The 25,092-nt window shown below is 39.0% G+C and overlaps 1 protein-coding gene across 1 annotated transcript in view; it reads left to right on the forward strand.

Annotated features, from left to right (window-relative positions):
* LOC125080510 (uncharacterized) overlaps positions 1–24,473 on the forward strand; it is a 40,059-nt gene extending 15,586 nt beyond the window's left edge. Inside the window, exons 2-6 of the mRNA XM_047694375.1 lie at positions 1,431–1,722; positions 1,900–1,933; positions 14,797–14,866; positions 23,682–23,858; positions 24,185–24,473. Coding sequence (XP_047550331.1) covers positions 1,431–1,722; positions 1,900–1,933; positions 14,797–14,866; positions 23,682–23,858; positions 24,185–24,278 — 667 coding nt within the window. The 3' untranslated portion in view covers positions 24,279–24,473. The remainder of the gene's footprint in view (positions 1–1,430; positions 1,723–1,899; positions 1,934–14,796; positions 14,867–23,681; positions 23,859–24,184) is intronic.
* The last annotated feature ends 619 nt before the right edge of the window (positions 24,474–25,092 follow it).

Here is a 25,092-nt window from a genome sequence, read left to right on the forward strand (position 1 = left end):
CTTTAGGGCACATGCTATTCTCTTAGGAGTCAGGATGCATTCTGTCTTATCTTTCAAATGTATTATTGAGCACATACTCTGAAGCACAGCACTGTGTGGGAAGACCGTTGAAAGAATGGTCTCTATTTTCTGGACTTCCGCATTCTCATTAAGAACAGACTAATAGAACAATGCAAGACTTGCTCCAAAGTGGATGTTTTTGGCAGTATGCTAGAGGAATGCACAGGAAGGAATTATCAACAGTAGATAACAATCAGAAGCTTGCAAGAAAGACAGACAATAGAGATGAGCCTTGAATAAAGGGGGAGTAATGAGGGTTGATGCAAGACAGTTATTTTCCCTGTGTCTCAGGATCCCCTTCTATAAAATGAGGGGCTTGGGTAAGATTATTTTCTGGGGCTACTTTTAGGAATCCAAGTTAAGGAAGTGAGGAATTTGGGGTCATAGTGGAGGAGGGACAGTGACACAGCAAAATAAGTGACTGAGCAAGACAGAGCAGTGAAGTGGTAAGGGTTAGGAAAAATCTTTGGGTAGTGTTAGGTCTTGAAGACATAGATAGCTGGCGCCAGGGGTTCAGGATATTCCAGGCAAATAGAAGTAGGTGGGACTAAGGGTACAAAAATAGTGATTCAAAGGGGCGCATGCACCCTGATGCTTATAGCAGCAATCTCTATAATAGCCAAACTATGGAAAGAGCCCAGATCTCCTTTGAGAGATGAATGGATAAAGAAAAGGTATATATACACACACACACATATATATACACAATGGAATGTTAGTTATCAAAAAGAATGAAATTCTGCCATGCCATTTGCAACAACGTGGCTGGAACTAGAGTATATAATGCTAAGCAAAATGAGTCAGTCAGCGAAAGTCAGATACCGTATGATCTCATTCATATGTGGAATTGAAGAAATAAAACAGATGAACATAGGGGAAGACAAGGAAAAATAAGATGAAAATAGGGAGGCAAACCATAAGAGACTCTTAACTCTAGGAAACAATCCAAGGGTTGCCAGAGGAGAGGTGGGCATAGTGATGGGGTAACTGTGTAATGGACATTAAGGAGGGCACTTGATGTGATGAGCACTGAGTATTATATGAAACTGATGAATCACTAAATTCTACGCACGAAACTAATAATATACTATATGTTAACTAAATTGAATTTAAATAAAAATTTTAAAATGTAGATAAGGCTGTATGACTTCTCTTGGTCAGGTATAGCTCATGACGCCAAAATCCTGAGGGTCCTGAATCTTGGAGTTGTAGATAAATGTGTATGCTAAGGGGGAAAAAGAAAATTCTCCTGGTTAGATTGTAAAACTCATTTTGAAGAAAAGAGTAAAGTGAAATCACGTTAATTACATTCCAAATGCTCAGCAGCTACATGTGGCCAGTGGTTACCATATTGGATTGTGCAAATGTAGAACATTGCCATTATTGCAGAGAATTCTATTGGACAATCTATGCAGTGAATTCATTCAAAGTTCCAGAGTGAGGTCAGAAAAGAAGAAAAACTTTCCCTCTGCAAGCTATCTTTGGTTTTATGATACTTCATTCCCAGAACACCTCAGAAGATGCCACCAAATTATTTTGAAGTTAATTCATTCCAATTCAAGCCAGTTTAAGCTAAAAAAGTCACACTCCATTTTTTTTTTTTTTCCTGTGAAGAGCAAAACTTTCCTTGTTCACATCTTCTCAGAAGAGCTCTTTGAGCAGGTCTGAAAATAGAACCTGTTTAGAGTGCACATTCTTATTTGTTCTACCACTTACATCATTAGCACAGTTTGGAGATGGTAACATGCACGTGGCCACTTGGTGTTGTTCAGATGTTGTTTCATTGTCCAGAGCCCCTTTTTCATCTCTCCCTTTGGGTCTTCTGCCTTTTCTGTCTAGACTTTCTGGTGCCTTCCAAGGAACAGCATCCAAGGTCAGTCAGTGACTAAACAGTGAGTATACCCTTCCACAGGAGACACAGGCATGAGGATGTCAAGTTGGCATGGGGGAAACTTCCCACATGGATCTGGTTCATTATAACAAAAAATAGTAATGATTTTTAGGACCAAACTTCCTCTCCTTGTCATGTGACAATTTGGGAAAGGAGTTTCAAAACAGAATTAAGTACTGGTTCTTCTTCATGTCCAAAGGAAATAGAGAGGGCCTTTTTGGGGATGAAACTTGGATCTACCAGGAGATGAGGTGCAAGAGTAAATGGGCAAGAGAGCTGAAGATAGTCCTGAGAATCAGAGATGAAAGCAGTAACATGAGATGTGGCTTGCACTCACCCATCCCCCCTCAGGTGGGTGCCATCTCCTGCTCTAGTCCCACCCTCAATGCATCTGCTGTTATTTCACAATGGAGGGGCACCTGTCTTTAGCCACAGAAAGCAAGACTTTCTGCCATGTTTCTTTTGACTCATGGCGCAACAGAGGAGAGAATGAGTCATGTGACTTGCTTTTCCTCTTCCCCGCCTTACCTTACTATATAGACCCTTTGATCTTTAAGGTACTTCTCTCAATCATGTACTTACACAACAGTAACATTTTGTTCAGTGGACTAAATAAGGTACCACATATACTAAGATAAAGAAGATGTGGTCTCTGCCCTTACATTCAGAGACAATTAGAGGGTTGTAAAGTATCTGTCGCAGATGTCACCACTTTTACCTCCCTTACCATAACAGACATTGTTCATGGATCACTCATTCGGATAAATACTAATTGAGCATCTACTCTATACTCAGACTTAGCCAAGCATTAGAAATACCAAAGTATAAAAGTCAGGGAAGGTTCCCGCCCTTAGGAAGTCTGCATTCAACATTCTCCTGGTGAGCTCAAATGTGGTCTCAGAATCCTTCTCAACACAGTACTCTGGGTAGTACCACTGACTCCTTAGATGAGTAGAGAAGAAACCCATTGTCTAAGCTATAATCTGGCAAGTGAGATAGATTCACGCATAAAACAATGTATTGCTGAGTGACTAAACACTAGAGCAGAAGTACACAGTATTAAGTTGTATGGGGATATAGAAATTAGGTGACTGAACTGTGCCCAGGGAAGTCAAGAAAATTCCTGAGAGGAAATATAGTTTTCCAGGACTTGAAGGAAGCATAGGAGTCTGTAAAGCAGATCAGAAGTGGTTGGTATAGGGGAAGGGAGGATTACAGGCACAGGGATGAGCCAGAGCAGAACCCAGGGCAGGAAAGGGCACAGGTGATGTTCAGGGAACACAGGATGAGAAACCAGCATATGGTCGTGTTTGTGAGATACTGAGGTCAGGAGATCAGGAGAGGGGACACTGTAGAGATAGGATTAAGTTCCATTGCCAAAGGTCATCTATTCCATGTTGTGAACTTGGGAATTTATCCTGGTGGCAGCTAGGAGCCCAAGAGGCAAGAGGAACACTTTTAGTGGAGTGACCTGCTGAAACCTAAAAAGAGAAGTAGTAGAATTTCACACTTAAGAGAGCACAAACACTGAGCAAACAGCCTAGGTTTGAATCTGCATGTCAGTTCTTCTGTGCTCAGTTTTCTCATCTGTAAGATCAACATGATAATGGCATTCACCTCACTGTCAGAATTAAATGAGGTAATCTATGGACACTGCTTAGAACACTGACTGGCACACAAAGCCCTCCATGTGGCTGTTTTTCATGCTTATCACACTGTTGGGACAAATTTGGAAGCTGGAGCACAGAAAGACAAAATAATTTACTCAGGATACAATGCTCTTTTGTGGTGGAGACTGCATACCTATCCATCACGCCAAACCACTTTGAACATGAGCCTTATCAAACATTCATCTCTCCCAATGGATCCTCGCAGATACATTTTTTTAAATTTATTTAGATGATGAAGAGGAAATTAATTCTTCTTAAAACTCTTTGTCATTTCTATTTCCCCCTTTTATCTTAAGATGCTCCAGCTGCTTCCCATATTGTGTTCTTCCACTGTTTTTTTTTTTAACATGTACTATTTCATTTTCCCCAAACACAGTGCAATTCATCATAATGTAAAAAAATAAATAAATAAACCTGAGCAGAAACACAAAGCACATTTTTTTCTAGGAAACTTCCCTGTTCTCAAGCACAGGGAGAGAGAGCCCAGTGGCACCTTCAGCAAACATACACATCAATAAATGCCTTAATCATATCAATGTATGAAATTGGTCCAGCTCTGCTAGAATCCTTTGCTTGCTAGTGAGAGAGAAAGCACGTCTTTGAAGATGGGCCAGATCTGTCCAATCACTGCACCAGTCCAAGGCATTCATGTTTGCAATGCTTCCCACATTTGCTAAACAAGCACACTGGTTATTAAACTGTTCTCAAGGAGGCAACTTCCTAGGTTACTATATATAATAAACAAAATCCTTTGCTCCAGAAATGATTGCTATAGTATCTGTGGTCAGAAGTGGTGACTTGCCACCACTTGGTGTTAAAATCAGGCTGTATCTGCCCATTCTCAAAGTGATGTGACTGATTAGGAGTGGGGGGTCTGTGATCAGGAACAAGAAAAGGAGTCAACATGGATGGGAGAGAAGAAAGTGATATTTTTAGCTGTGGGTCTTTGGGCCAGACAAAGGTTGTAGAGGCTTAGTACATATAGCCCTTAGAACACTAGGTTTTTGCCTTTTGTGGGAGGAAACAGCCGAGGCTTATAATGGGGTATCTGTTTGATATATTCTAGTATTTTCTAGAGGAAGAATTTTATGAGTGGAGTGCAGGCTATAAAACTCCATGGATCAGAGAAGGAGTGGGATTCTAGATCTATGTTTAGGTGAGGAGTCTCCATCAGCATCACTCTTCCTAGTGGTACTCAGCACTCAGAGTGTCCAAAATGCCCTCGCTGGCCAATGGCACAGTTAGTCTAGCTGGGAGATGGCGTCTCCCAAACAGCGGGTGGTATGAAGAGGTAAGGACATTAAGCCAAGTGTCAATGCAGCCCAGCTCTGTAGCTCTCACACCTGAGGCATATTAGAGTCTCTGGAAGATAAATATTTTTTTTTCTTTTCTTTTTACATTTAAAATATAGAAACATAATATATACCTAGAAAAGTACAGAAATCCTAAGTGTATATCTTCATGAGTATTTCAAAAGCCATCTCACCCGTACTTCATCTGGATCAGGATATAGACCATCGCCAGCACCCCAGAAGCCCCCTTGAGCCCTTTCCTAGTTAGTACCTGCTGGACCCATGAAGGAACTCACCATCAGACTCGCCTCACCAGAGTTGTTTTGCCTGCTTCTGAACTTCATCTAAATGAAATTATATAGTGTATACTCTTTTATGTCTGGGTCTTTCATCAGCATGATGTCTCTGACATCATGTGGGATTTTGTTCTTTTTCACAGGTGTATAATATGTATAATATGGTGTATAATATGGCTATGTTATATGGCACACAAACTTGTATCTCATATTTTCTTGTTAAATTATGTTATTTTGTATCTTGTTGAATTCAAATTTTCAGTATCATAAATGCCTCCTTCATCACTAATAATATTTCTTGCCTTAAAATTTGCATTGTCTGATCTTAGTAAAGCACTGCCAGCTTTTCAAAAATATATGTACCAGAGGTTGTATGTGTTTTTCCTATCCTTTTCAACATTTCTGTGTTCTCATGTTTAAGATATATTCTTATAAGGTATATTCTCTCTATATATTTATATTTATGTAGCTATGGATGATATATATGTAAGATCTATCTGTATTTTGTTTTTTTAATTTGGGCAATTTAGTCTATCTACGTTTAATGCAATAACTGACATGTTTGGATTTAAATATATCATCTCACCATTAGTTTTCTATTTATCCTATTTTATTCTTGTTCTTTTTTTGCCTTCTTTTGTATCAGTCTAGTATTTTAAAATACATTTTTATTTCCATTAGTTGTACTGTAATTTATTTTTTTATTCTTCTCTTAGTGGCTACCTATAGTGCATGCTTGACCTAATAGAATCTATCTACAATTATTCCGTTTACTAACTTCTTAGATAACACAAGGACTTGCAACACTTTGGACTATTTATACCTTTCCTACCTTTTTGCTATTGTTACCAATTCCTTTAGTTCTACATTTATTAGAATTGTCATTAGACATTACTGTTGTTACTAAAAAGGAATATTCATTTACATTATCCACATTCCTCCCATTTTAGTACTATTTCCTCCTACTTTTAATTGTTTCCACCTGGGATTATTTCTCTTCTGCCTGATAAAATCCCTTTACTATCTATCTATCTATCTATCTATCTATCTATCTATCCATCTATCTATCTATCTATGAAGAGTCCTGCTGGAATGAATTTCCTTAGTTTTGCTGGTCAGAAATCTTTATTTTACTTCATTTCTGAAAGATATTTTTGCTAGCTATAGAATTCTAAGTTGACAGGCATCTTCTTTCTATACTGTAAAAATGTCATTCTCTCCTTCGGTGGGTTCCATTGTTTCTATTCAACATTCAGATGTCAGTCTTATTGCTTCTTCCAGAAGCTTGTGTGTTCTTTATCTCTGGCGACAGCTTTTAGGATTTTTCTCTTTGCTATTATAAGGTACCTAGGTGTGCTTTCCTTTGTATTTACCTGTTTAGGTTTATGGAGACTCTTAAATCTGTGGCTTTATATTTTTCATAAATTTCAGATTATCCCTGGACAGTTTTCCCTCACATATTTCTTCTGCTCCATTCTCTCTTCACATCTTAGATCTCTGTTGTGCAATAGAGGCATTTTTGTCATGTGCCATTTGGGTCTTGCCCTTTTTAATTTTCCATTCTTTATTTTTGCAATCTAGGTATTTTCTACTGACTACCTTCCAGCTGCTTAATCCTCTTTTTTGGTTTGTCTGCTGTTATACTCATCTACTTAATTCTTAATTTTAGTATTGCCTTCTTTATGGTTCTACAGTTTTAATTATCTGTATATCTTAGTGCACTGAAGAAATCACCCATCTCTTCATCTGTTTCTTGAACTCATTCACTGTAGCTATTTTAAAATCCGTGTCTGATAACTTCAATATTGTGATCACCTATGGTCTGTTTCCCTTCCATGTTTTTGTTCCTCTTGCCTTGTAGTCATTTGGTCCAGTTTCCTGGCACATCTCTTAATTTGAATGCCAGACATTATCCATGAAAAATAATATGGGGTGCTGGAAGATTTTATCTTCCTCCAGGGTGGATTTAATATTCTTTTGGCAGACTGATAGAATAGACGCATATCACCTTAATGCAAGCAGCCATTGCCCTGATTTTAAGTTTTCAGGGGGCATGTGTACTTTCTGTTTGTCCTTACTTCTAGGGAGTAGCTCTTGGAGTGTATGGTAGGGAGAGTCTCACCTCCTTAGCAGGCCCACCTCCACTTTTAGTATTTCCAGTGCCAGAATACTGCTTGAATTCCTGTTTAACCTTTTATAGCCTCTCAGGTTTTCACTTGGTTTCTGGATCTCTACCACTACCCTTGTACCGCCCCCCCCCCCCCCCCCCCCCCCCCCCGCCGCCCAAGCACTACTTAAGAAGCATTTTTTTCATAGTACCTTTTAGAAGCATTCATGTAGTCTCTTAAGAGTTTTCAAATCTACTTCACATTGCTGTCTCCCTTCTGTTGCACAAAAAGATATGTTGGAGTCCTAACCCCAGGTACCTGTGAATGTGACCTCACTTGTTAATGGGGTCTTTGCAGATGTCATTAGTTAAGACCACAATGGATTAGGGAGGGCCATAAATAAGACCAGAGTCATTTTAAGAAGTAGAAAAGGAATGAAGACACAGACACATAGAAAGAAGGCCATGGGGTAATAAAGGCAGAGATTAGGCTTGTGTGTCTGTAATCCGAGGAAGGACAAGGATGGTCAGCAACCACCAGAAACTGAAGGAAGGATCTAGAGCCTTCAGAGAGAGTTTGGCCCTATTAATACCTTCACTATGGACTTTTGGCCACCATGCCTGAGAGAATACATTTCTGTTTTTAACCACCTCACTTGTGGTCATTTGTTATGGCAGCCCTAAGAAACTAATACTAATGTTGATTTATGTCCTATATCTAGTCTTGATTACATTTGTTTATTTGATTAAGAATTGGGAAGAAAAATGTTCATTTTTATTTCTTTGAACTCATTGATTTATGCGTGTATTATTATTGTTATCTATTATCATTTTCTCCTTACTGTCCTAGCTTTTTTTCTGACTCTATTCTTATAATCTTTAGAATTGAGTACTTAATGCTGCTAGGACACAAAAACTCCAGGGGTTGAACCTGAAAGATACGTCACACATCAAAAGTCCAGTGAGAATTGGGCAGCCCTCCTCCACCCTATAGTTTCACCATCTGACTAGCTGCCTTGGTTACTGGATGAGCAGATGAGAGACAGAAGGGAACATAGTCTCCTAATGGCCTCAATCCTGGAGAAAACCTCATCCACTTGCAGTTCATTGGCCAAGAGTAGTTACAAAGCCTCAGTGTGACCACAGGTAGGATACACAATGGAAGGGTGTATTTGGAAAACTGATTTGGTACTATGTCTGCCACAATCTTTTTGGTTATTTTTTTCCTTCAAAATTGCTCAATTGAATAAAGCTATTGATTTTCCTGTGAACATAGCTTAGGTACATCATATATTTTAGACTGTCTTCAGCTAGTATTCCCTTCAAATGTGTATTTGTCTCCAATTATACATATATGAAATCATCTGCAATTGTCCCATAGATCTTGGATGTTCCTTTCTGGTTTTTTGTTTCGTTTTGTTTTAATTTTTCCTCTGTACCTAAGTCTGGATAATTTGACCCATCTTTAGGTTCAGTGACCTTTTCCAGTCTCTGTGGAAAGCCTAGAATGTTGACCAAGGTGTCTCCCTTCCAGTGGGTCAGAACTCCAATGTCTCCTGGCCCCTGCGTAACCTCAGAAATCCCTGTTATCCCATCGCCCCCAGCAGCTACCCTCTGGTAGGCCACCTGAGTCTTGCTCAGTGCCTGCACAGTTTAAGATTCTGCCAAGGATGGAATCCCCTCTGACTTCTGGCTCTCCTCAATAGCTGCTTTCTCTCAGGTACCCTGACCCACAATCCCAGACAGTCTAGTGGCCCAATCACCATTCCCTTACCCCAACCAGACTTGGTTCTGCACGGTCCCCACTTCTACTTGGAAAATGCCCAGAGAAGAAACCCAAGATGGCACTAAACTCCCGCTTCTCTCCTCCAGCAATTGCATCCCCTGTGGGCTGCTACCCAACTCCTGAGGAGAGTCACAGGCGCCTACTTCATTCAGTTACATCCCTGCTTACTGCCATACCAGCTGCTCTGTCGTCCTCAGGATCACAGTCTGTAGCATGTATATTTTTAAATGTGATAGTCTCCTTTTCAGTATCTTCCAAAGAGTATAATTCAACTTTTCATTTTTTATGAAATGAAATGTTTCCTTAGGCTTTTTTTCCCACTTTTTTTTCATTTTTATATTTTATATCTTGACATCAAATAATATAGCTTATACATTTACAACTTTTTGAAGTGGATTGAGACCTATTTTTGGTTTGATAGATCATCAGTTTTAAAATAATTATTTTATAGGTCTATGAAAGTATTATATAATAACCCTTATAAAATTTAGTATTAATTCATTGAATCATTTCAATTATATTATTCAAGACATCTACATCTTTATGTGATTTTGGTATATTTGATCACTCAAACACAAATAATATTGTGCTGTTTTCTCACCATCATTGCATTTTCATAAATTTCTTTCTCTTTTTTCTTCCAATTTTTGCTGTATATTTTTTATTTGCATATATTTTATTGTCCAAGCATGAATTGTTTTGTTAAAATAGGTACTTATCAAATGTTGCTGCCATATTTAAAGTGAGGAACTGAACTATAAAGAAATAAATTCTAATTTGCATGATGGCACCCATCATCAAATGACATTAATCATTTATGCTAGTGTAACATTATTCTCAATTAATAAGGAAACCACATAGTGGACTTCTATTAAAAAAAGATAGGTCAATGTAATTTATTTTAATATGATTCACTGGGTGCCTACTATGTGCCTGATTTTTCTTCCCTGAATGAATGATACTTCAAGGTCACAGGAAATATTTGACCAGCTCTGGTCAAACAAAATTTACTGAGCACACTTTATTATCTTAACCAGTTTTTCCTTTGCAAAGGTAGAAATTGTATTTTCTTGCTTTCTATATAGCTTACATTTAGGTCACATTCATGAAAGCTGACTCAATAGCAATTTCACTCTTAAAACAGCAGTTTCTCTTGGGGTACCTGGGTGGTTCAGTGGGTTAAAGCCTCTGCCTTCAACTCAGGTCATGGTCTCAGTGTCCTGGGATCGAGCCCTGGATCAGGCTCTCTGCTCAGCGGGAAGCCTGCTTCCCCCTTTCTCTTCTGCCTGCCTCTCTGCCTTCTTGTGCTCCCTCTGTCAAAAAAAAAAAAATCTTACAAAAAAAACAAAAAACAAAAACACAGCAGTTTCTCCACTTGCTCACTGTCCACCAGCAATAACAGTTGCTAGGCAGTGGATGAGGCTGTAAGCTACTAACACAATAGCCATACTCCTAATTTTCTTTACTAATAGAATTTTAATACTATTTCAATACTATTTCTTTACTAATAGAATTTTAATACTATCTAGTGCCAACTAGATATTGCTAAAAATTACTTCTTGGATTCCCTTGCAATAAGAGCTGATTGTATTGCTTTATATATTTTGATGTTTTGTTATAGGTTGAATAAAAGTTTATGCCTTTCATCTTATTTTTATATTTTCACCCTAAGTTATAACTTTTATTAATATATAACAATCTTCCTTATTCAATTTTAATAATTTTTGCTTTGGTTTCTAGATGATTTGAAATTAATTTTGCCATTTCAATTTTTTGTTTTTTATTTTTGCCAGATAATTCATTGTCTATACTTTTCTTCTAAACTTCAAGTCATTTTGTTTTAGATCTGTTATTTTAGGCAGTGTATAGCTCAATTTTATTTTTTAAAACAATCTGAGTGCCTTTGTCTTTTTTTTTTTAATTTTTTTATTTTTTCAGCATAACAGTATTCATTAGCCTTTGTCTTTTGACAGTTGTATTCAGCCATTTAAGTTCCTGTCATAACTGGTGTGTTTGAGCTGACATTGTCTTATAACATGCCTATGTGATGCTACTTAGTCTACTTTTGTTATTAAGGCTTAGCATTTATTTTCAGTAAGTGGTGGGGTTTTATTTGCTTTTATTTTCTGTAGTGACTTGTAAGGTACATATCCACTTAAAAGATCTACCAGTGGTTATCTTTAAGTTACAAAAAACCACAAAACTTTTTATAGTAGACATTAACAGAGGTGGTAGGATGCTACCCGGTTTACATTTCTTTTTCTATGTGTATTTTCCTCATACAGTCACCTAGTGCAGGGGTTATCAACTGGGACTATTTTGCTCCCTTGAAGATAGTTGCCAATGTCTGGAGACATTACAGTCCTCAGAACCTGGGGAGAGAGGGGGCTAAGGGCATTCCATGAGTAGAGGCCAGGCACCCTGCAGAACATCCTGCAATGAAGAGGGCACTCCCCCACAACAAAGAATTATCCAGCCCCAAATATCCATGGTGCAGAAGTTGAGAAATGCTGATCTAGTTAAGCCTTTTCATCTTGCATATGAGGAGTTTGAGACTCACAGATGTGCAGCATCCTGTCCAAATTCAGTTAGCTAGTTAGGTGCCAGAATGAAGACAATAATCCAACACTCTAGCCTTTTCTGCTGCAACACCCTACCTCTTTAACAGATGCTTATTTAATACAAGCCACTCCCTGTATATGTCGCAGAAGTGTGTAGAAGATAAAAGATGACAGCAATAGCTTCTTTCATAGTAAATCTGAGACTGTTTCTGCTTATGCAGCTTTTTGGCTGAATAAGATCAAGTAAAATGTGGTTGGTACTACAAAGCTTTAGTGAGTTAGAACAGCCATGTGATCAGTGAGCACTTTTGGTTTTCCACAAAATATTAAATGTAAAATACACAGAATGTGAGAGAAGGAAGTTTACTTTGAGGTTATCCCATTCCACCTCTCATCCATCATGGTCCTCTAGACTGACTCTGCTTGGACAATTTCAGGGAAGGAAAGCTTAAGACACTCAGATGCAGGTTATAATGGTGATTACTCTAAATGCAAGGCAGAATAGAAATTATGACTGTGATTACAGTGACCATAAGGTAACAATTGAATTTATGTTCATAAATCAGTCAGGAGAGAGTTTGTCAAACAGAATAATGTGGGTGTTGTTGCGAAAGAGATTCTAAGAGGGTTTGGAGAAAAGTTTGGGAAGTACTTTAAGATGACAGGTGATACAGTCACACTTTCCAGGCCCTAAAAGGAGTCTCTACCTTTGTCCTTGGAGGGCAATCCACTCTGAGTTCCTGGATCAGAATGATTACTTCTTCAGGGAAAATTGTAGGGAGAATTTCAAGATTTAGGTGTGATGGCTGTCTTAACTACTGAGGTGATCACTGGCTACAAGAGGGAGGAAAATCCAAAAGATTTCTGGGAAGGACTCATACTGATAAGATCTCTAGATTATGGCCTGTCACCTATGTAGCAAAAGAAGAGAAGTAGAAAAAACTCTACTTGGATCAATGTTTTGATTGTGGACAGAGATAAAGAAATCACCAACAATTTAAAAAAAATGTGAATTCTGGTTTTAAAAACTATTCATTTACAAAAGTGGACTTTTTCTAGAATTAAATGTTATATTTTATTCCCACACCCCAACCTGACCTCCTCCCCACTTCCCCTTAGTCCTCCCCCAGCTCACTTAATGGTACTACTATCTACCCAGGTGTCTGAGCTTATAATTGCCTTTGAGGTTAGTCTTGATTCCTTGCTCCTCAACATCCTCCACAATGAATCCAATACCATAGTAAATGGATTCTGTCTCCTAAAATCATCTCAACTGCAGACACTTGAAACATCTTCACTACCATGATCGAGGTACAGGCTACCATAGTCTCTTATTTAGAAATCTGCTGTGATTTGTCTGATTGCCCAACTTTTGACCCTTTGTCATCTACTCTCCACACAGCAGCTCAAGAGGTGGTTCTTTGTTTGAAACATAAATCAAATGATGCCACAGTCTTCTTCCTGGATATGGCCAAATGTTCCATTGAGAACTTCATATAATAATGATAACAAAGTAATAATGCCTTTAATTGAGGTACTATTGTCAGTTGTTGTCCGTTTAATTGAGGTACAATATTGTCAGTATCATCAAAAATGATACTATGATGTAGTTCTTATCCTGTGAATGAAGATACTGATGTTCAACAAGGGGAAGGAACTTGTCCAAGATCACAAAATTAGGGAGTGCCTGAACTGCGATGCAGGTCTGTTTGATTTCAAGATTATACTGGCTGCTCCTGCTCTGCTCTGGGGAAAAGGCAAGTCCTCTTGCTTCTTCCTTGCCAGGAAATGCTTTTTATGTATTTCCATAGCTGACTCTTCCATAAACACAAGGGAGAATTTCTACTTCTTATGTTTTCATACTGGGAATGTAAACTGGCTGTTGCTAAATTTTCAGGAGTTCTACATTATTATGTAAAAAAATAACAGAAGGAACAAGAAAAATAATTATGGCATTTCTGAAGCTAAGCTTCAATGATTCTTTTCTTACAATGAAACATAATTTTAATTTTTCTCAAACAAATGGGTTTTAACAAAGAATATCAGCCTAATAATGAAAAAGTGAATTTTAAAATGCTTCAGTTTATTTTTCAAGTGAACTTGGGACATTATTATCAAGAAAATTTAGTTTTGAATGGTATTTTGCATTTCACATTTGGTTAAATTCAATGCAAGTAGAGGGGGAGGACAGGCTTTGGAGAAAAGGAAGCTGTTGTTCAATGGTAGACCAGATTTAGGCCAAAAACTCATGTTTATCACCTACTGGTCTAGGAAAAAATATAAGCTAACTGCTCTCTCTAAATATCATTTAGAAACCCTGAATAGTGGACACTAACTCCTACTTCCAAAAGTTATTTGGCGATTAAGTGGGATGACATATTCTAAATTGTGTACCATTGCACCATGCCCAGGCCATAGAAAGATTTCAAAAGAATGGTTGTATCTGAAATGTAATAGATGCACAAGCAATGCAGCTTTATAGAGAGTGGAGGTGGTCATAGTAAATGTGTGTTATAGGAAAGATTTCATGGAGTAAGTTACATTTAAATTGGCATTTGAAGAATGGTTGAAATTTCAACAGGTGGAGTTTAGTGATAACAAAATTCCAGTACAGAACATGGATTTTAAAAAGGCCAAAAAGTGTAGTGATTCAGGAATCACTAGTGGTGAGGATTGGTTTGGTATAAAAGGTTTGTGGAAGGAGAGGTGAAGAATTAATACTATGATTAGATTGATAGATTCCATTTCAATCAAATCTCAAAACACTATCCACTATGAGATGCGATATTCTTTCCTGCTCCATCCAGAAAAGAAAAAACCCAGCCAACTAAACAGCAACACAAAATATTGACTTTATTTTATTGATGGAGCTCTCTTAGATTTGGACATCATATGTTATTCTCCTGCAGAAGTAGGAAAGACAATGAAAAAGCAGAAGAAGCTGGTTTGAGAATGCTTCAAGGCCTGCCACTTTCAGCATCCTGGGTCATGTGTGCATTCGGTACAGTATTGTCCTCCGTGCCCCCAGGAGGTCTGAGAAAGAGGTGTTCTTGACAGAGTGCTCCCCTGTGGTCTCAGGGGCCTCCTCCGCGCTGCCAGCACCTCGTTTACAAATTCTGCTATGTGTTCACAGGCAGCGGCAAGCGTATCACTCCCACCACATGGCTGCCACAAACTGATTTCAGAGATGTGAAATTGTGGGGGTAAGTGTGCTTTTCAGAAAATCTTTGCAAGTCGGTGGCTGTGAAAGCCCTGAGAATATATTCTACTTCACGTCTGTACTTTCATCTGTAGCCAATCAGGAAGCATGGAATGCTTTTGAATCAGATGGGCTTTGGGGTGATTCATTCCAGCAGCAGGGTATGGGGGGTGGGGTGCAAGAGTGGGGAGCTCCAAGGTCTGTGGGTTGGTGAGAGATGGAGACAGTCTCAACCAAATGAACAGCTGAGACCATGGAAAGAAGATAGGAGAACCTTCCATGGGAATGCCACTCTCCTGAACAAGTTCATACAATTTCCTGTTGTGCTTTATGCATAAAATTGGATCTTTTGAGTTAAATTGTATTTTTCAGCAGTCCTATGCCTAGGCCCTGAAATAAGACTGGGGAGATTTATTAAAGAAATTTGGGAAGCGCTAGTTATCCAGACTGACAACAAATGGTTTCCACTTTTTGATTCTTTAGTGCCACCTAGGCCCTGAACTAGTATAGAATGTGCAAAGATGGATCTGACTCAATCCCCACCCTTGAGGAGCCCAGTTGTATGGGTAAGACAGAGAGAACAAGGTTAGAGTACCCTTGGGTGTATTTGGCACAGGGGACGATGGTCGCACGGAGGACAGAGAATCAAACACTTCTAGAGCCTGGGGTGGTGTAGAGGGAAAAACAGAGCTCTTGATGACCAAGATACACAAAAGCAGAAACAAGGATAAGACTTGGTGGGGTTTTCTGTTCAGAATTCAAATCTTTTTTTAAAATTTAATTTTTTTCAGTGTTCCAAAATTCATTGTTTATGCACCACACCCAGTGCTCCATGCAATACGTGCCCTCCATAATACCCACCACCAGGCTCACCCAAACCCCTATCCCCCTCCCCTCCAAAACCCTCAGTTTGTTTCTCAGAGTCCATAGTCTTTCATCATCTCCCCCTCCGATTTCCCCCAACTCCCTTCTTCTCTCCATCTCCCCATGTCCTCTGTGTCATTCCTTATGCTCCACAAATAAGCAAAACCATATGATAATTGACTCTCTCTACTTACTTCACTCAGCATAATCTCCTCCAGTCCCATCCATGTTGACACAAAAGATAGGTATTCATCCTTTCTGATGGAGACATAATACTCCATAATATATATGGACCGTATCTTCTTTATCCATTCATCTGTGGAAGTGCATATTGGTTCTTTCCACAGTTTGGCGACTGTGGCCATTGCCGCTATGAACATTGGGATACAGATGGCCCTTCTTTTCACTACATCACTACTGGGGTAAATACCCAGTAGTGCAGCTGGAGTGTCATAGGGTAGCTCTATTTTTAATTTCTTAAGGAATCCTCATGCTGTTTTTCAAAGTGGCTGCACCAACTTGCATTCCCACCAATAGTGTAAGAGGGTTCCCCTTTCTCCACATCCTCTCCAACACACGTTGTTTACTGTCTTGTTAATTTTGGCCATTCTAACTGGTGTAAGGTGGTATCTCAATGTGATTTTGATTTGAATCTCCATGATGGCTAATGATGATGAACATTTTTTCATGTGTCTGTTAGCCATTTGTATGTCTTCTTTGGAGAAGTGTCTGTTCATGTCTTCTGCCCATTTTTTAACATGATTATCTGTTTTGTGTGTGTCGAGTTTGAGAAGTTCTTTATAGATCTTGGATATCAGCCCTTTGTACTGTCATTTGTGAATATCTTCTCCCATTCCGTGGGTCGCCTATTCATTTTGTTGACTATTTCCTTTGCTGTGCAAAAGCTTTTGATCTTGATGAAGTCCCAAAAGTTCATGATCACTTTTGTTTCCTTTGCCTTTGGAGACATATCTTGAAAGAAGTTGCTGTGGCCGATGTTGAAGATGTTACTGCCTATGTTCTCCTCTAGGATTTAAATCTCTTTCAGTGGTTCACTTTCTTCCTCGGTTACTTCAGGGCAGGGTATTCCTAGGTCAGGAAGTCCTGGAGACAAGCAAAACCCTCACATCATTTGTATGCCCCATCTCCCTGGAAGGGTCCAGAAAGTATCAGAAATACAATGTGGGCTTGGACAGTGTTTCTCCCCGCCTCTGAAGTATGAACTTAGTTGGAGACCTCCCTTCACTGGCACCCCACTGCTCCGGGAATGTGCACTCCTTAGAGAGGAAGAATATCCAAGTTGTTCTTTTTACAAGCTGATGTGTCTTTGCCTTGTGGGAAAAATTTTACCTCTTGTGAATTTACTGTCTTAGTGTGGAAGTGGATTGAATTTTCTGCTAGATCAACATGTGTGACTTGCACCCAGAAAAATTTCCAGGGAGGGAATGTGGTAATGGATGTAGGTTCTGCTGTCTTGAGTCATTATGCGAATGATTGGTGTTGTTCTCTGCAGGGTTTATCTCCCTGAAGAAAACCCCAGATTGGACATAGAGATGCTGCTTGAGGCTAATCTGTCAATTACTGAGAATAGCTCTGCAAATATATACATATATATATATATATGATGCTAAAATAAGGAGTATGAAAATTGAGAATAAAATTTGCCTAAATTCAGCATGCTGCTGATGCCTAGATATTGATGAAAGAAATAAATCTCTTTGGTGAAGTTATTATCCATATGTTTATGATATTTTAGATTTAATCTCTATATTTAATGCTGAAGAGGTTTTCTAGCTAGGGTAAATCCAACTGTGGTCATGAACAAATGGCAGAATACAAAATGGCTCAAAGCAAAATGACTAGAGAAGTCTATTTCTTACTCACATGAAGTTCAAAATGAGTGTTTGTAATGGACAAGCAGCAGTCAGTGACCCAGGTTCTCTCTTGGTCTTTCAAAATTTACTGTGCTCACTTACAAGAAGCTAACAAGCAGACAAAGGCATCAGGGATAATGCATGGATGGTTTCCAGGGGACAGGATTGAAAAGAATCCATGTCACTCCTGCTCACATTTCAAAGGTGAGAACTCAAGTCACCTGCATACACTTGACTGCAAGGGAGCTTGTGAGGGGTAGACTAGTTGCATGTTTAAGAAGTAGAGGAAATAGGTGATAGGTTAACACTTAGCCAGTCTGCCATGGTTTGCCCTTCTGTTCAGCAAAGATGGTATCTGTCCCTCCATTCTTCCCACAGAGAAAATACACTCAGCCTCCTCATCAAGGGAGGGAACTAAAGTTCCACACCATTACCACATCCAACTTTGATCTCTGTGTGGTGTACAATCCTCTCCATGGGTCTAGACGACCCAGTGGAATAGTTACTCTATGAATAAGCCATTTGAACTTGGCATATTCCACAAGAAACACTGGAATGTGGGAAGGGTAACAGTGAAACTCCCATCCCAAAGAAGAAGACCCTTGTCTTGCACCAACCCATAGTAATGATGGAATACTGCTGGGTAGGCACTGTGAAGGTCACCTAATTTGGAAGTTTCTCACTGAAGCCCCGATTCTGCTCTATAGAAGGAACAGCATGGATCCTGGTGCCTTCCTCAGGGAGGTCTTTCAGACATACTTTCCTCTTCTACTTCAAAGTGAGCCTTGGAGAGCAGGCCTTCCTTGAGGGATATACTGCTTTCAGAGCCCATTTTCTGCTTGTGTATGGTTGATTGCTCAAAGAGTGTTTCAAGGGTTAAACTGTCAAAGAAGGTCTTAAGCCCAGAATCATGGTTTCTTGGACAACACAAGTCCCACAAAAACTGTGTGGGCTTTTGATCTGTTTGCTTCAGTAGATCTCATGTATCAATAATTATACCCAAATCTTTTCCCAATTTTAAAATTAGCTTTGTTTCCTTATCTCTCTTTCTCCTCCTTTCTCTTCCTCTCTCCTGTCTCTCTTTCTATAATGTTAATAGTAGCCATATTGAGCTATCTAAAACAATATGTTTGGGGGAAAATGTAACATGCTTAATCAGATGTTTACTATAGAACTTGGTCATTTTGTGCTGTTACCTCTGGACACTTGATGTTACTGGACAGCTGGACTCTCAATATCACCACTACTGTGAATAATCTCTTACCTATTGTAGTGTCTTTTGATCAGAAGCCCTGATTGGGTTAAACTCCTTTCTACTTCTCAGGGAGTATGGAAAAGAAACCACTGGTCTCAGTGGTTTCCTGTGTATTGAGAAGTGAACTTCTGTCTTACCATGACTTAGTCCTTTTATGAGTCCAAGTACCATATGTATCGTCCTCTTTTTTAAAACCAATGTTCTCATGTAACTATTCTCCTTAGGGAAGAAAATGCACCCAGAAGTTTCCCACAAGGAGACACCTCAAGTTACATCAGTCTGCCTGTTCTAGGCCTGGGATCTCCACGTTATACTCTTTTTTCTTTCACTGTTAATCTACAGCTATAAATGAAATTGGAAAATTCACCATCGAGAACCCATAGAGGGAGAAAGAAATGAAATAAAATGGAATTTAGATAAAATAAATAAAAAATAGGTACTTGAGAAAAAAAGGAGGGGATTTCTGGTAGACACTATGCCTCTAAGGAAGAGATAAGGGAGCTGTAGCTGGTTGGGATGGCTGTTTCTTATTTCCACCTTCTCTCCTGAGAGACAGAAGCCCCTGGTGGTCCTGTTGTATAGTACCACGGTACTTTTCTCTGACATTTTGCTGGTAATTATAAGGACACCATCTGGGTTCCATCCATAACCCTCTCCAGCTAAAGTGTGAAGAGTGTCCTTGATAATTATAACCAATAATTACAGTCAACACCATCACCTCCTTTTATATCTATTTCCTTAGTGCTTGAAGAACATCAAATGGCCATGTTCCAATTCACTGTAATCATTGCTGAGTCTCCTGATGAGAAGCATGACTCCTTTGTGATTCTATGTATGCAGTAGACCGATTGGCTTGTGCGTTAGTAGGATGGTAAACCTTCCCATAAATAAATTGTGGTGTCCATCTGCAGAGGAGAAGTAACCCTGAGGCAAAACATACTAGTCCCTGTCAGGTAAAAGCATACTGCTCTGGTTATTTGTCCTGTCAGTTTAAAAATTATATACCAGGTACTGGAACTATCTCCCTTGTGCCAATTCTCAGCTGTTATTGAGCCATTCCACCTGATCAACCTTATAATAATCCCCTCTTTCACAGACCAGTGTAAGTTCTATATTTTTAACTGGAGACACCTGGCGATGGGAGGGGCGGCACCACCCCTGTGAGTTTTCCTACTGAATGTGGCACTAACTCTAAATCACACAGGGGCGCGGTATTGTGCTTTTCGTTCGTTTGTTTGTTTGATTGTTTACTTATTTAACACAAAGGAAGAGCGCCAGGGTTCCTCTTTTGTCCTTCCTGCCACAATAGCTTTACTCAAGGATCTGGTAATCAATGCAGGAATTTGCTTGTGGCTAAAGAGTTTATTTCCACCTCTGCACTCAGGAACAAGGAGTACATCACAAATTAGATTGGGTCTCACTTTGCCTACCAGGGAGATGGTCTAGAGTCATAACTCTTAATTACTTGATTTTCATAGTCTCCCCCACATTTCCTTGAGAAAATCTAGAATATATATTCTTATTTTTTTATTTTTATTTTTTATTTTATTTTTTTTAAATTTATTTTTATTTCTTTTCAGCGTAACAGTATTCATTGTTTTTGCACTACACCCAGTGCTCCATGCAATCCGTGCCCTCTCTAATACCCACCACCTGGTTCCCCCAACCTCCCACCCCCCACCCCTTCAAAACCCTCAGATTGTTTTTCAGAGTCCATAGTCTCTCATGTTTCACCTCCCCTTCCAATTTCCCTCAACTCCCTTCTCCTCTCCATCTCCTTTTGTCCTCCATGCGATTTGTTATGCTCCACAAATGGTTCTAGTATGCCTTCTCAAAGGTAAACTCTCAGCTCCATTTAAGGAGCTATAGGTCTAGGAATGGATGAGTGGCTGTTATTATTAATTACTGTGGAATTATTATTAATTACTGTGGAAAACAGTGTGGAAGTTCCTCAAAAGTTAAAAACATAAATACTATATAATACAATAATTCCACTACTGGGCATTTTTCCCAAAGAAAATGAAAATACTAATTTGAAAAGATACAAGCCTCAACCTGATTCTAACATTGACTCCCTTCCTCCTATAAGTATCCTCAGAGAAAATCTTTATAGATATTTCTTATCTTTGTCTATCAAAATCAGCAGTCATTAATGTTCTTAGCAGTTTTCTATGGAAATTTTCCATAGAAAATAACAAGGAAAGAATTCTACAGTGAACACATGTATACCCCCTACCCAGATTCTATCATTAACATTTATCATATGTAAACACATATCATCACATATCTGTTTCTTATCCCTCTTGCTTTAATCTATAATGCTTTTATGCATTCAAGTAAGTTGCAGATTTGATACAAACACCCCTAAATAGTTTGGCATACACATGAGTTTTGACAAATAAACTTGTAAATCCCAACCTATGTATATAGAGAACTTGAGTCTTCATATGCAAGTTTTCAGTTTCTGAGCTTAATTTTCTAATGACCTCTGGAGTATGTTGAGTTATTAATTTACTTATGACCTGGGGACAGTGAAAAGTTAGCATGGATTGGCGTATGAGAAGAATGGATTTCCTCTTATTTAGCTACTTGCTCAGGCCAGGGGAGCCCATCACTAAGCAGAGGGTCTGGTTCAGCAGTCAAAGGAAGGTCAGATTTTGAATATGAAGTAAGATTTTGATAGACAGGTTATCATTTGTTCTGCCATCTTATTTCTGTTTCTGGGTTTGTTTGTTTTTTCTGTTTCCTGTCTTACTGTGGGTTACTTGAAATTTCTCTTGAATTCGATTTCAACTATAGTTCATTTTCATGCATCTTTGTATAAAATCTTTGTTATTTCTCTAGATATTATATTAAATATACATAACTTATCAACAGTCTAGTACTGTGTACATTTTACTGGTTCATATAAAGGGTGGAAGCCTTATCTTAAGTTCCTTTATCCTTTCCCATTTGCCTTAAATATTTCCTCTACATATACTGACAATTAAACAAGGCTGTAATTTTTGCTTCAAACATCACACACTATTTAGAAAATTCAAGAGGAGAAGAAAGTATGTGATACCTACCCATATTTACTTTTTCTCTTGTTCTTTCGTCCTTCTTGATGTTCCTAGATTTGTTCTTTTACATTTCCTGTCTGTTTCAAGAACTCTCCTTAGCCATTTTCCCAGGTTAATCTGCAGGTGACATATTCTCTTGGTTTTCCTTCATCTGAGAATGTCTTGATTTCTCCTTCAAGCTTAGAGAATGTTTTTTTTTGCTGGTTATAGAATTTGGACTTGGTAGCTCTTTCCTTTCAGGACCTCAACAAATTACGGTGCCTCTTCCTCCTGATTATTTCCAAAGACATCTGCTATCACTTCAATTGTTTCTCCCCTGTAGGTAGGGTATCACTTCTCTCTCACTATTTTCCAGATACTTTGCCTTTGGTTTTTAGAAGTTTGACTCTACTGGGTCTTAGCATTTCTTTGAATTTATCTTATTGGGGTTCCATAATTTTCTGGAACCTAGGTTTATGTATTTTGCCAAATTTGGTGATTTTTACTTATGATTTCTTTGAATTTTTTTCAGCCCTGCCCTCTTTCTCCTCTGCTTCTGAGACTCTCATGACACAAATATTAGATCTTTTGTTATATCCAAAGACTATTCCTTTTATTTCAGTATATTTTCTTTCTGTTATTCAGACTGGGTAATTTCTATTGTTCATTTATTCTTCCGTCTGTCCTTTTTATTCTACCATCAAGTCCATCCATTGAGTTTTTCATTTTGGTTATTGTATTTTTTAGTTGTAAATTTCCCATTTGGTTCTTCTTTATGTCTTCCATTTATTTGCTGAGATTTTTTTTTCTCTGTTTCATTTGTTCTAGGTCTGTTTATAATTACTTACTAAAGCACTTTTTTTGATGGTTGCTTGAAAATCCTTGTGAGATAATTCTAACATCTGTGAGATCTTGGTGTTATGTGTTGATTGTCCTTTTTCATTCAAATTGAGATTTTTCCTGTTTTTAGTGTGAAAAGTGATTTCTGATTGTATCTTGGGCATCGTGGGCATTATGTTATGAGACTCTGCATCTTATTTAAATTATTAAATCTTCTAGTTTCAGCATGCCTCCTCTGACACCAGACTGTTGGAGGGAGGGAGTCCCCCCTTTGTTACTGCCTTATCCGATCTTCATTTAACTGTGGTATAAATGAGAAATTTTTATTGTGTTAGGACACTAAGATTGAGGTTGTTACAACGGCTACTATTAACTAATCTAATCCTTTAGAAAAAGTTTATTTGTTTATCCTATCTATACAGGTCACCGACTCATTTCTCATTTTTTTTTCATTAATGGGCACAATATAGCATGTGGGTAGGAGATGTGGGGTTGTGAGTGGGGAAATTTGGAGAGAGGGAACAGCAGCTTCTATTTGTGCTTATTCAGGGGTATTAAGTAAATTAGCATTTCTTTACAGTGCCATAAAGCTCAGTGTGATGGTTTCTCTCAACCACAACCACCACCCCCACCCTGGCTTCTACATCCAAGAAGAAAGTAATCACCAGTTGTGCACTGGTGAACATTTGCCTTCTGGAATATTCTTCCATCCTTGGGCTCAGGGCAGCAGTTCTCATGGTCTGAGGAGAGAATGGTATGCCCTACATTGAAGAATGTTCTCTTCTCTGTAGGATCCAGCCTGCTGTTTGTAATAAACTCTGAAATGTGTGTCTAGCAGATGCTGCTGACACAGGAAACATGTCATGAAGTACAGTCCTACAGCTGTGGCCCGATGGAGCAGGTAAGAGTGCTCAGTGACACAATCTGCTTCCCTCTTCACATCAGCACTCAGATCCTGGTTTCAGGAGAAGCCACCAGAGCCTTCTCTTCTCCAGACTGGATTTTCCTCTTATTCCTGGTTAAAGGGAGAGAGTACAGTGACTGCCTCCACCCCCTCTACAAACTCTGCTGTCTGGCTCTGAGCGGAGGGCCCTGTGCTTCATTTATGTCAAGTGACATTAGGTAGGCGAGAGCCTTTCATAACCTGTAACTCAAGTATGCATGGTGTGAGGCAACAAGGCATTGGAGTTTTTGAAGTCAGACCCACTTCTTTCTCAAATCCTGTCTCCACTGCCTTCTAGGTAGGAAATATTGGGACTATTCCTTGACTTCTCTGATCTTTCAGTTTTCTCCTCTCTAAAAGGGAGCCTCTAAAACCTATTCCTCAGGGTGGGATTAAGAGAAATCTCATGTGAAGCCCTTAGCTCTGTGTCTGGCACACAGTTATGGCTCAATAAATGTTAGTTCTCCTTCTCTTCTCCCTTTCCTACCCACGCAATGTCTTCCAGGTGCAGTACAGAGACCATTCTTTCCTGTGCCCCTGCCTGTCTCAGTACATTTCTGTATATCTGGAAAGAGACTTTTTCAGTTATGATTATATAAGCTCTCCACAGAGTAACTGGCTACTTTACTAAAGTAAAGTAAACCCCTTGAATCATGTCCCAATCCTTCTCCACCACAGACTCCACTGCATCAAGAAAGAAGGAAGGCAGTAGAACAGACAAGGCGCTAGACTAGGTGTCAGAATACCGGCATGAAGATCTCCTTTCCAGCTGTGGCAGTATTGACTAAATTAGAAATGTCTCCAGATCTCAGTTTACTTATATAGAAAATGGCAGTAAGAACATCCATAGACAACTTTGTGAAATGCAAGACCTAACACACATATGAGGTATTTTGGTAAGGATACTCTTTTGTTTTTTTGCTTGCCCAGTTTTTCTGTATGTCCAGGTATCTGTACCATATGCATCTTCCCCAGATCACGGGAGACCTGTGTCCTGTATACGAGGGCCATGCTTTGGCTAGAGCAGCCATGCATGCCCCTGGACTCACATCATCTTTCTTTGCTCATGTCAAGAATCTTTGGGGGCACCTAAGTGGCTCAGTCGGTTAAGCGTCTGCCTCCAACTCAGGTCATGATCCCAGGGTCCTGGGATCGAATCCCTCATTGGGCTCCTTGCTCAATGGGGAGCCTCCTTCTCCCTCTGCCTGCGGCTCCCTCTGCTTGTACATGGTCACTCTCTTTTTCCCTCACAAATAAATAAATAAAATCTTAAAAAAAAAAAAATCTTTGGCTTAAAAAAAAAAAAATTTGTTTTCCCTGTATGCTACTTTAAAACATCCCTATGGGGGAGAGCAGAGGGAGAATGTTCTATCTTTCCACAAGATTTTATGTTTTGTATACTTGGTTCGATTC

This window comes from Lutra lutra, chromosome 11 (genome assembly GCF_902655055.1).
Source record: "Lutra lutra chromosome 11, mLutLut1.2, whole genome shotgun sequence".
Classification (NCBI taxonomy): Eukaryota; Metazoa; Chordata; class Mammalia; order Carnivora; family Mustelidae; genus Lutra; species Lutra lutra.